The sequence below is a fragment of the Rutidosis leptorrhynchoides genome, chromosome 1 (genome assembly GCF_046630445.1).
Source record: "Rutidosis leptorrhynchoides isolate AG116_Rl617_1_P2 chromosome 1, CSIRO_AGI_Rlap_v1, whole genome shotgun sequence".
Classification (NCBI taxonomy): domain Eukaryota; kingdom Viridiplantae; phylum Streptophyta; class Magnoliopsida; order Asterales; family Asteraceae; genus Rutidosis; species Rutidosis leptorrhynchoides.
Genome location: NC_092333.1, coordinates 141,553,893 through 141,565,917, shown reverse-complemented (window position 1 = coordinate 141,565,917; position 12,025 = coordinate 141,553,893). Strand labels below are relative to the sequence as shown.

Below are 12,025 nucleotides of genomic sequence, written 5' to 3'. Positions count from 1 at the left end.
ACAAACCCCATCCAAAGTACCGGATGCTTTAGTACTTCGAAATTTATATCATATCCGAAGGGTGTCCCGGAATGATGGGGATATTCTTATATATGCATCTTGTTATTGTCGGTTACCAGGTGTTCACCATATGAATGATTTTTATCTCTATGTATGGGATGTATATTGAAATATGAAATCTTGTGGTCTATTATTATGATTTGATATATATAGGTTAAACCTATAACTCACCAACATTTTTGTTGACGTTTTAAGCATGTTTATTCTCAGGTGATTATTAAGAGCTTCCGCTGTCGCATACTTAAATAAGGACGAGATTTGGAGTCCATGCTTGTATGATATTGTGTAAAAACTGCATTCAAGAAACTTATTTTGTTGTAACATATTTGTATTGTAAACCATTATGTAATGGTCGTGTGTAAACAGGATATTTTAGATTATCATTCTTTGATAATCTACGTAAAGTTTTTTTTAAAACCTTTATTGATGAAATAAAGGTTATGGTTTGTTTTAAAATGAATGCAGTCTTTGAAAAACGTCTCATATAGAGGTCAAAACCTCGCAAAGAAATCAATTAATATGGAACGTTTTTAATCAATAAGAACGGGACATTTCAGTTGGTATCAGAGCGTTGGTCTTAGAGAACCAGAAAATTTGCATTAGTGTGTCTTATCGAGTTTGTTAGGATGCATTAGTGAGTCTGGACTTCGACCGTGTTTTCTTTAAAAATGATTGCTTAACATTTTTGTTGGAAACTATATATTTTTAACATATGAATATTATGTGATATATTTTTAACAATCGAGATGATGATCCAACCACATGTTACCCACAGTTATACACCTGAAAAACTCTCAAAACCCAAGTCATAGTTCGACACGTATTCGTGTTAGACCCTTTGGCATTTACTAGCTAAAATAACTTTTCAATTTCGTTTCAAAATAGACAGTTTTGTCACAGCTCCAGCAAGTCAACTTCGACTTCTCAATCAAAACAGTCTTATTATAACCTCGATAGATACGTTGCCCTTTCGCCAACGTTACCGGGGAATCGTTTATATTCACCACATTAGCAATAAACTTACCAACAACTTCACTGATCTTTGACTTTCCAAAAAAAAAAAAAATCATTATAATTATCGAAACCCTATCATATACTCATTCGTACCTTATAACAAGAATTGCCATACCAATTATTGAGAATCAGCAATCAGTATTTTGAAACCTCGCAGCATGTCTACATCAACAATTACATATACACACAACGTCTACCTCCAAGACTTACATTCTTTAAATGAGAAATTTCTGAAAAACACCCTAAACTGCGAACCAGTTCTCGAAATTTTAAAAAATGCTGATGAAGCAGCAAAAAAAAAAAAAAAACTGTAAACGACCTTAACAGTAAAAAGTTGGATGATAAAGGATAGTATATTGGCAAAGCTCAGAAAAAGAGAAGCTTTGGAACTGGAAAACGGATTGAGCAAAGTATGAAGGAGGCTGTGGACAAATCACAAAGGCTGAACCTGCCTTCAAAGAATCCAAATGATTCAGTACTTGCTGAAGTCATTAACGAATACCTTGCTCCTGACTCTAAACCCCTGCGGACAATATCCTTCATCATCCTCTGATATTAGACATTCTAAGATATCATCGTATCTTTCATTATAAATATCATCCATACTTCTGAAGATATTTTTATAATTATTCTTATCTGAAATCATTTACCTCTTCGCGCTATCTGTATTATATCATAAAAGAAATTATTTTAGTTTCTAAATTCTGAAACATTCGAGTTTAAAATAGGAATATTTTTGAAGAAGTGTTGGGAGCTGAAGCATGAATTAGAATAATATAATAACACTTGATCAACGTGATTATAAGTGTTTTCTATTGAATTCTATTTTGACGGGTTCGATTCCCTTCAAGGCAAAATACCTTGGGGCGAGCTCCATTTAGTGACTCATTAACTAGAGGATGCTTTGCCTGGTAGCGGTGGAGGCCTGGCTTGCCGTTTACCCGGGGTTTACCAACTAGAGGGGAGCCATTATGGCTCGTCGCCAGGGGTTCCTCGTAAAAAAAAAAAAAAAAAAAAAAGTTGACCATACCAATCGGGTCTATATACAGCATAAACTACATCTAACCCATGTCCTTGACCCGATCCAAAGCCGTCAAACCCATTCAATCCAACGGCTTGCATTCACCATTAGACACAGTACATAGTCATTAACGGTTCACAATCTCCGTCAATGCATCTATAATTTAACCCTTAACTGAAGAATTACTTACACAACTCTCAGTCTCAAACACACTGTTGTATCCATATCTGTATCTATATACTTCAATTTCATTTTCTCATCCTTTTATTAATTTTTACACCACCGTGTTCCGCCGTTAACCATCACCGGCGAATCCAAAAATGAGGACTCTAGGTCAGATTTTTACCGCCGTTCTTCTCTTCTTTTTCCTATTCACTTCTCCGTCAACCGCGGAGATCAAATCAGAAAAAATCCGAACTGACAACCGTCCGATGATCCTCTTCGAAAAATTCGGATTCACACACACCGGATTCGTCTCCGTCACGGTCTCCGCCGTTTCCGTCACATCGCCGTTAGCGCAACCAGATCCGTCAAGGTTAGGGTTTTTCCTTCTATCAGAAGAATCGTTAATTCAGGTACTACTCGAACTACAACAAAACCCTAACATTTGCGTCATAGATTCAAAATTCATATCACTACTGTTCACCTTCCGTGATCTGTCTCCGCCGCCGCAATCATCGTTCAACAAAACGTATCCGGTAACATATCCTAACGAATACTCTTTATTCTTCGCTAATTGTAATCCACAATCGCTAGTTACCATGGATGTACGGACTGAGCTGTACAATACTGATGACGGCACCACAAAGGATTACTTATCAGCTGGATTGACACAGCTTCCGTCTTTTTTTTTTGTATTCTCTTTGATTTATCTAGGGTTTGTAGGGGTTTGGATCTCAATATGTATTAAAAACCAGAGATCTGTGCACAGGATCCATTTACTAATGGGAGGGTTGCTTGTTATGAAGGCGCTTAACTTGATCTGTGCTGCTGAGGATAGACATTATGTGAAAGTGACTGGTACTCCTCATGGATGGGATGTATTGTTTTATATATTTCAGTTTATTAGGGTTGTGCTTTTGTTCACTGTGATTGTGTTGATTGGTACTGGATGGTCGTTTTTGAAACCGTTTTTGCAAGAAAAGGAAAAGAAGGTTTTGATGATTGTGATTCCACTTCAGGTTTTGGCTAATGTAGCTTCAATAGTGATCGGTGAAACTGGCCCGTTTATTAGAGATTGGTTGACTTGGAATCAAGTGTTTTTGTTGGTAGATATTATATGTTGCTGTGCGATTATCTTTCCCATTGTGTGGTCGATTAGATCGTTAAAGGAGACTTCTAAGACCGATGGGAAGGCTGCTAGGAATTTGGCTAAGTTGACTCTGTTTAGGCAGTTTTATATAGTGGTTATTGGATACTTGTACTTCACGAGGATTGTTGTTTTTGCGCTGAAGACAATTGCAGCTTATAAGTACCAGTGGGTCTCTAGTGCAGCAGAGGAAATCGCTAGTCTTGTCTTCTATTTGGTGATGTATTACATGTTTAGGCCAGTTGAGAAAAGCGAGTACTTTGTTCTTGACGATGAGGATGAAGAAGCAGCTGAGATGGCTTTAAGGGATGAGGAGTTTGAGCTTTGAAATCTCATAGCTAGGTTCCTATCTTGTTTCGTCGTTTATAATACTCTTTAGGTAATACAATGTGAGCTGATGATTTAAACTTTATATAGCTGTTTTCTGGATACGAGTTACTATACTTTTCTTTGATATCGTAACTGTGGAATTGATGACAGTGTGTTCAAAATTTTGTATTTTCATATCAGCTAATATGTCATTATCGTGGCTTTTTATAATGTCTTCACTTGTCCGCTTTGGTTGCTGCTTTAAAGAGTAATCTACGTTCTGTTCTTGATATGTCAACTGGATTATGTTGGCGTTACAGACTTCTCTTTCTCATATATATGTACATATATCTGTTCATGGTGTTTATTTTGTGTTCCCCCAAATATTTGTTGCTTTAGCTTTGATGACCTTGCATATGTGTTTTCGTTCTTCTTATACTTTGCCTCCCATGCTGTAATGCCTCCGTTTTTGTCGCAGTATGCTATACTGTCTATATATTGGTTATCTGTGATATTACATGTCATATTTTGAGGCATAAATCTTTAGTCATAACTACTATTGTAGTATTGTGGCAATTTAGTGATAGAAATTTCTAGTGGCGGGCTAGGGACACTTTACTAAGTCAGTGATGAATGCTCTCGGGTCCCGATTATTAGCTGAGTGAAGATATAACGTGCTCAGATATACACTTTTCCCTATATAAATACCATAAGCATTTTTTGATGACTGTTATGCATGCAAACTTTAGGAGGTCCACGACTTTGAAGTTTAATACTGTAGTTAGGTACATTTGGTGGTTATGATTTGGAGATCAACGAGTGATGGTTTGGGAGGTTGAAAGCTTGACTCCCGTTAAAGTTACCTATTCTCGACACTGGTTTGGGAGGTTGGAATTGGAATTGGAATTGGAATCAGGGTACGCACCAGCTGTTTGCTGGGGGCTAAGCTTGTAAAGCCCCATACGAGGTACAAGTTTAATTTCTACTTTTAGTTAGAGAAGTTTGATAAGGTTGCCATTCTCAAGCATACTGCATGTGAACCCAAAAAACTGAACCAAGCTTGTAGACAACTCAAACACACCATAATCCCCAAAAGCTGAACATAATTTTTACAATTGCATTTGCATCTGATGTTACTTAAAACGTCAAATGATGTGTAGTTTGAACAAATATGGTACCCTACATTTCATGGATTTTGTAATATAAGGACAAGAGTTCATCCTTATTCTAAAACCAATTGGTGATAGAATCTTCCCCTTAGACTTATATACATATATTTGTTTTGTCCTATGACCGATGTGGGACTTTGATTTGCACCCTTTACAATTCTTGTTATGATTGGCTGGTAAAGGAATTTGCTGTTTTGATCTTGTCTATGAGATACACGTCTATTTGTGAAAAAATGTGTGACAATGTCTATAGGTGTGAGAGAGAGTCAATTTCGTCTATTCCAGTAAATTTTTGTCAAAGTCGATTCTCTTTTCACTTTAAGTGACCATATATAAAACCATTTGGCTTTATGTTTAAAGGTAGAAACCTGAAACTACGACTAGCTTTTCGAAGAGTTCTATGTTTTTTTTTTTTTTTTTTTGTTGCCGTGCTAATACCAACCATGATTTCAATGATAGTGTCAGGTAGGGGCGTCTTCGGTACATGTGCAAAGTGTGCAACTGAACATGGCCCAAAATTTTGAAAAATAATACTCCGTAGCATAGTTTTATATACAGTAGCGTAATATTATTGAAATTACAACTACTTGTGAATAAAATAAATTGTTACTCCTGTTTTGATAACTTTTTTGTATTGATAATTTTAATAGTATTATCTTTTTATGTGTTGAAAAATTTAATGTGTACAAGGGGACCCTGTTTTTATGTCTCGAACAGGGTCTTCAGAATCATTGAAACGACCCTAGGGTCTTCAGAATCATTGAAACGACCCTGGTGTCGGGTAAAATGTTGGTACTCAGTTTTTCTATGATATGCAAATTAGCATGTGATGTTGGTCACTTGGCTTCATGTTGACAAAATGTGTAGATCAGCAGGACACCCAAACCTAAACCTCGTGTGTCTTTTAAAAATCCTTGTCAAGGGTGGGACTTGAACCTACACCCATTTTAGCAAAGGCTTTCACATGATAGGTCCCTTTTAAGGCATCGGGTACCACTGAGCTACTAGCTCATTACATATCATAAATTTTTAATATTTAATACTCCTCTATTGAAAGGAAATCTGGTAACGATCAAAATTCTTGGTGTACACTTGGTGTGTTAGATGATTTGAAGAATTCCATCATAATTCACCAAGTTACCTCGTTAAGAAAAATATCACTTCCATATAACTTCACTGTTCTAATCAAATTCAATTGTGCTAGTTACATTTCATAAACACAAGTTGATAATGGATTGAAAATGTAACATTAATATACGAGTACCCAAGACGTAAAGAGTAGACTCTTAGAGTAGAAGTGGTTAAATGGGTAATTGACCAAAATATACTTTTTTAAAAAATTTTCATTCAAAATACACTTTTTTTTAAAAAGTTGTCTTTTTACACCATTAGGTCGACCAACAATATGGTCGACCACCTCATTTTTCAAGGTGGTCGACCAAACTTCAATAAGAACATAGTTGACTACCATGTAAACATGGTCGACTACCACCTCAATTGGCTATGGTCGACCTCAATGAGTTGGTCGCCCGCGTTGTTTTTTTGCTTTGTGGTCGACCATAGCCAATTGAGGTGGTAATCGACCATTTTTACATTGTAGTCGACCATGCTCTTATTGAAGTTTGGTCGACCACCTTGTAAAATGAGGTGGTCGACCAAGTAAAGGGTGGTCGACCATATTGTTGGTCGACCTAATGGTGTAAAAAGACAATTTTTTTAAAAAAAAGTGTATTTTGAATGAAATTTTTTTAGGTTAAATTGTTGAGTGCAAAGAGTACCCTTTAACTGAAAGTGTCAACAATTGGGCCTATAAAAAAGTTGAATTGGTATGGGCCTGAATTAGGCCTATGAGAGCTGTATCTGGATTACAGAAGGGGTAAAAGATTAGTTAGTTGGATTGGGTGGCTATGTAATCATCCTAGACTTATTGCTGATTATATAACTCACTTAATTCATATTCTCTACAGTAATTTCTTTTCTCATGGAGTTAGATGCCAAACATATCCATTACTTTTGTTTTTTCCTTTTACCTTTTTAAAGATGAAAAAGAAAATATTATTCCATTTAGAAGCTTCCAAAACACACCATGTATTGCTACTTTTGCCGATTTCTTAATAAAGTTATATGTAATAGAGAAATATTTAAATGAATCTAACTAATCAGAGTACGACATGTGATGCGACAATCAAATGTGATTAAAAAAAATTAAAAAAGAAATTTTTTCAAATACTTTTTTTTTTCAATTTTTTTTTTCAATCACATGTGAAATGGCTTTGACATGCAGTAAATCACATGCGATTTTGCATGCCAATCAAATGTGATTGAAAAGAAAAAATTTGGGAAAAAAAAGATTTTGAATAAATTTTTTTTTTAATCACATGTGATTGGATTTGACATGCAGAATCACATGTGATTGGGTTTTACAATCACATGTAATTGAATTTGACATGCTAAATTTTAAAAATAAAAATTCAAAAAGAAAATTTTTTGAAAAAAAAATTATTTTTTTTTCAATTACACGTGATTGGATTTAACATGCTAAATTAAAAAAAATTATTTAAAATTTTTTTAGAAAAAAAAAACTTTTTTAATTTTTTTTCCAATCAAATGTGATTGTCGGGCCACATGTCGCGCTTTGATTGATCCGTTGAATTTTAAGCAAATTATTGGATTTAACAGATTACAACTCATAATAAATAATACAAAACTGTAAAAAAAGTTCATGTGAAATTTGAAAAATTAACTTGGATGTAATTCAAATGAAGCATTATTAACACTCTAATGGAAAAAGACTGTTGGAAATTCTTTTGTGGCTCAAAAGTATATCACTAGAAAACTTGTGTCACAACTCACAATAGGTCATCATTATCATTAACATAATTATAATTATAATTATAATTATAATTATAATTATAATTATATGTAAATCAAAATATTAAAATATCAATAAATGAAATTCAACTCGGATTTAATTACCATTACCTACTTTTGGAAGATAGTTGTTTGAACCCTAACTGAAACTCTTTATAATAAGCATGATGCTATTTGTATGAATATGCTTGTATGTTCAATCATCTACAAGACCGGATGCAAAAAGAGATAGGGGCAGATGCCCCCTCAAAAAGTTCTAAATTACGTAGAAATGAAAAATACGGAGTAATAAGTTTTGCCCTTTTAACATTAAATAAAAACAGTAAACAAGATATATTAATCCATCACAAAACTTACATATGACACAAATGGTAATTTGGTGATGGAGACTCAATAGAGGTAATTTGTTGTTGCTTCAATTGTTTATAAAACTTCTCAATGAAAGCTTCGGCTGCTTTATCTACTTGATCACTCTCCCTTTGAGATTGTACTGGCGATTCGACTACACACAACTCATGACTAACCACGATTGGCACCGGTGATGGCGATGGTTCGGTCGTGACATGATCACCATCATTTAACACGTCAACTATTACTTGCTCAATCTTGTGACTCTCGTCAGAATGGTTTTGAGACGATTTCCATTTGGAACCACCGTTTCGTGGTGTGTACACTTCTGGTGAAATAAACAACGTGTCGATATTGTTGGAGGTGCAACGGCAGGTGAACGCGGTGTACTTGTGGTGGAGGAAGGTGGTTGTTAAGGCTTTTCGTGCAAGTTTGCCATTTTTGAGTTTTATGTGAAGATCAAGTAGCAGTTTGGTTTTTGTTATGGTTTTTTCTAACATGTACAATGCAGCCTTTAGCTTCTTCCATAACTTTTTGCTAATAATTGGTGCACTACTACTTGACTCAATCTCCATTTTCATGCAAACAAATGGCTCTTTGGTGTATACCAATATAGCTCACCTAATATAGTGCATGGAATGTATGTATACGTACTTAAGCCTAGCTACAAATACTTGTACATATTAACATAGATAAGCTAAACTAGATCTTCATGTAAAAGGTATAATATGTATGCCCCACTATCTATGATTAAAGTGGCTTGAGGTACGTTAAAATACGTGCATAACTTACAAGTTTAGGCAAGGACAAGGTGGTCAATGTTGCTTCAACGTTATGTTTTTACTTTTCACTTTTTGACAATCAAATGTGTTTGTAATTTGTAAATGAATAAGATTTTTCATTTTCAATGTATGCAATATAGCCGGAAGTTATTCTAAGACCGTTTTAAGCCTTTTATGTGGCACGACAAGATGTACCATGAAGTTTGAACCTGTGACGACTTCTCTGAAAATTTCATAACTATTTGCAATGCTTTTTTGTGATGCTAATTTAGAACGAACAACATGTAGAGTATGTATTAATCTATTGATACAGAACAAACACATCACATATCGGGTACATGTTTACCCTATACAATTTCAGTAAGACTAAGCATCCCCATAAAGTGATTTCGAATGTGGAACTATATTTTCAGCAAAATCGACTGACTATGTAGAACTTGAGCGAGAAAGCTACGTTTTGAAGTTTTTTTTAATAGTTGCGATCCTTTAAAATAGTAATTTTGTGAATTTGAAGTCCATACTTGTGTTTAATGATTTAAATGTCAAGTTTCGCGGGGTTCTTATATATAACCCACAAAGGTAAAAGATTTAGACTATTCTATATATAACATGTTTTAATTAGAAATTGTTAAAAGCATAATGCAAGTGGCTTTAAGAAGTTTGACGTGGCTTAAGAAGTTTAACCAATGACCCAAGGTCTGTTTTATAAGAATCACCGTAGAACGGTAATTAATATTAATACTCAAACTAAAACATTAGAACATAAACTTATCTGAACCCTTTAATCAGTTCAGGCTCCATAAATTAGCTAATTGAAACACCCCCAAATCCCCAATGGAGCCACAAAGGAGAAAATTGTGTAACTTATTGTTAGAAGAAGTGCGCTAGCCCTAACAAAACTTGATAATTCCAAGTTATCAAACTCATTTACAATAAACGAAAAATATTGATGAACACGACGAAAACTAGCAAGAACGATAAAAACACGAGAATATAACGAGATTATATGTAATCAAAATATGGATACTTTAATCATCGGCCAACCAAAGAGTATTCATAATGATAAAATTTGTGGTACAATATATGAGTTACAATACGATGTTTAAATAGACAAAACTTAATAAGGAAACAACTTAACGAGCAAGAAATCAAGTTCTAGAAATTTTTCGGCCCGTCAGACCCTAACTCGCGATCGCGAGATTCTTGCCTTCACTAGTTTCGCGATCACGAAACTCATCCAGAAGAGAAACTCCATTAGCGAGTTTCAGACTCGTGATCTCGAACTTGTGCAGTAATTTTTCGTTTTCTTGATTCTTTGTTTAACTCGATTCGCACTCTCAACAATCTCCCACTCGAAGAGACATTTAAACAACGCCCATCTTTAACTTAACATCATTACCATCCCACAACAACAACTCGACCCGCTAATTATACCTCCTTTTGATACCGTCGAATTTGCACCCGAGTCACGCCGCGCTTCACCCGATAACTTTCGAGCAAGTGAAGTCTTTTGACAAAAAAAATAATAATAAAATCGTTGAGCTATAATTCGATCCTTTTATTACTAGCTTGGGAAAACAAATACTACTCTTTGGCTATGACACCTACCTCCTTAATTTTGAAGATAACGAGTCGTTTGAGTCCGACTCGACCCAATTAACCCCATCGCCCAAGCGATCCACCCGTATATAACTCCATCCACCCGATTTATCTCTCCAACAAAGAACAAACCTGACGGTAGAACAAGCATCGCAATCACACCCTTGATCTTCCACATAACCGCCTTAGCTTTCACCATTGGAACACCGACCACATACATGCGTACGTCTTTTGACAAACCTGATTTTCCATCCCGAGCCAACTCGCACTGTACGTATGTATCTTTAACAGTGACTCTCAAGAAAATCTCTTGTTCATCTTCCTCAGTCAATCGCAACAAAGTTGCCACTGGAGAAGAGGTTCCCGAAGTGACGAAAACTCTAGTGTACCCAATTCGACCCGAGTTTCGACTAGCTTCAACCTCCTTTGAGCTCCCACTCAAACAAGACATCTCAACAAAACCTCTCAACAATACCGGAAAGCATTAGAATGCTAAGACTTTTAACACCCATAAAATCACCTAACAACTCCTTAACCATATACATGGTTCCCTTTTTGTACCCACGAGCAACCACGAGACCTCTTTTAAACACCGTCTACCTTTTATCTTCAAATAGAACACGAAACTTTTCATTATCCAGTTGCCCAATCGAGATCAACCTACTCTTGAGCTTTGGGACGAATCTCACATTCCTCAAGATCCGTGCATAAATCAAGTGTCTAACAACTAGGTCACCCACACCCGCGATATCAAGTGTCTTCCCATCTGCAACTTGGACTCTACCGGAATAACTCTTGAAATTCACAATCTCGTTCATGTATGTGGTAGCATGATACGAGGCACCCGAATCTAAAACCTAAGATTCGTCAAGAACCTCTTCTTGGCACATCAACGCATCTTCGATCACCACTTAGATTGTGCTCCCACCCGAATTTAAATTCGAGCACCTTGATTTGTAGTGACCAACTTGTTTTCAATTCCAACACACAACATTCTTGATCCTTGATGGACTCCTTGACCTAGATCTTCCCCGACTAACACTTAGAACCGAACCCGACCTCCCATTCAAATCTTTCCTATGAATGCCTTCATTAAGAATCAAATCACGGATTCCTTCAAAAGTGACCTTAGTAGTTTCAGATGAACCACTAATCGCCGTTACCGTACCGGCCCAACTATCGGGTAAAGGAGACAGCAAAAACAACGCTTGTAGCTCATCATCGAATTTAATATCAACCGATTTCAAACGAGTCAAAACCAAATTAAATTTGTTCACATTATTCGCCAAAGAACCCTCCTTCATCCTAGCATTCCCCAATTGACTTATAAAGAAAACCTTGTTCAAAGCGGATGGCTTTTTATAAATGTTAGATAAATCCGCAAGCAATATCGCCGTTGTGGTTTCTCCCACGAATTTGTAAGCAACGTTCTTAGCCGGAGAAAGTCGAACAACTCCTAGGGCTTTCCTATCAAACAACTCCCACTCGCCTTGAGCCATCTCTTATGGTTTAACACCGGTTAATGGTTGGTAAAGTTTCTTTT

General features: G+C 35.9%; 2 protein-coding genes across 2 annotated transcripts; one reads left to right on the top strand and one right to left on the bottom strand.

The window, feature by feature from the left end:
* Positions 1-2,253: 2,253 nt before the first annotated feature.
* On the top strand, positions 2,254-3,810 carry LOC139865834 (protein CANDIDATE G-PROTEIN COUPLED RECEPTOR 7-like). The gene has a single exon (XM_071853945.1). The coding sequence runs from the start codon at positions 2,416-2,418 to the stop codon at positions 3,730-3,732; it is 1,317 nt and encodes a 438-aa protein (XP_071710046.1). The 5' UTR covers positions 2,254-2,415; the 3' UTR covers positions 3,733-3,810.
* A 4,296-nt stretch (positions 3,811-8,106) lies between these two features.
* On the bottom strand, positions 8,107-8,676 carry LOC139889620 (uncharacterized). The gene has a single exon (XM_071872564.1). It carries the CDS (start codon positions 8,674-8,676, stop codon positions 8,107-8,109), a length of 570 nt encoding a protein of 189 aa, XP_071728665.1.
* Positions 8,677-12,025: the final 3,349 nt, after the last annotated feature.

What these genes read in the sequence shown, in the direction of transcription:
- LOC139865834 (XM_071853945.1), top strand. Translation starts at nt 2,416, where the DNA reads ATGAGGACTCTAGGTCAGATTTTTACCGCCGTTCTTCTCTTCTTTTTC.
- LOC139889620 (XM_071872564.1), bottom strand. Translation starts at nt 8,676, where the DNA reads ATGGAGATTGAGTCAAGTAGTAGTGCACCAATTATTAGCAAAAAGTTA.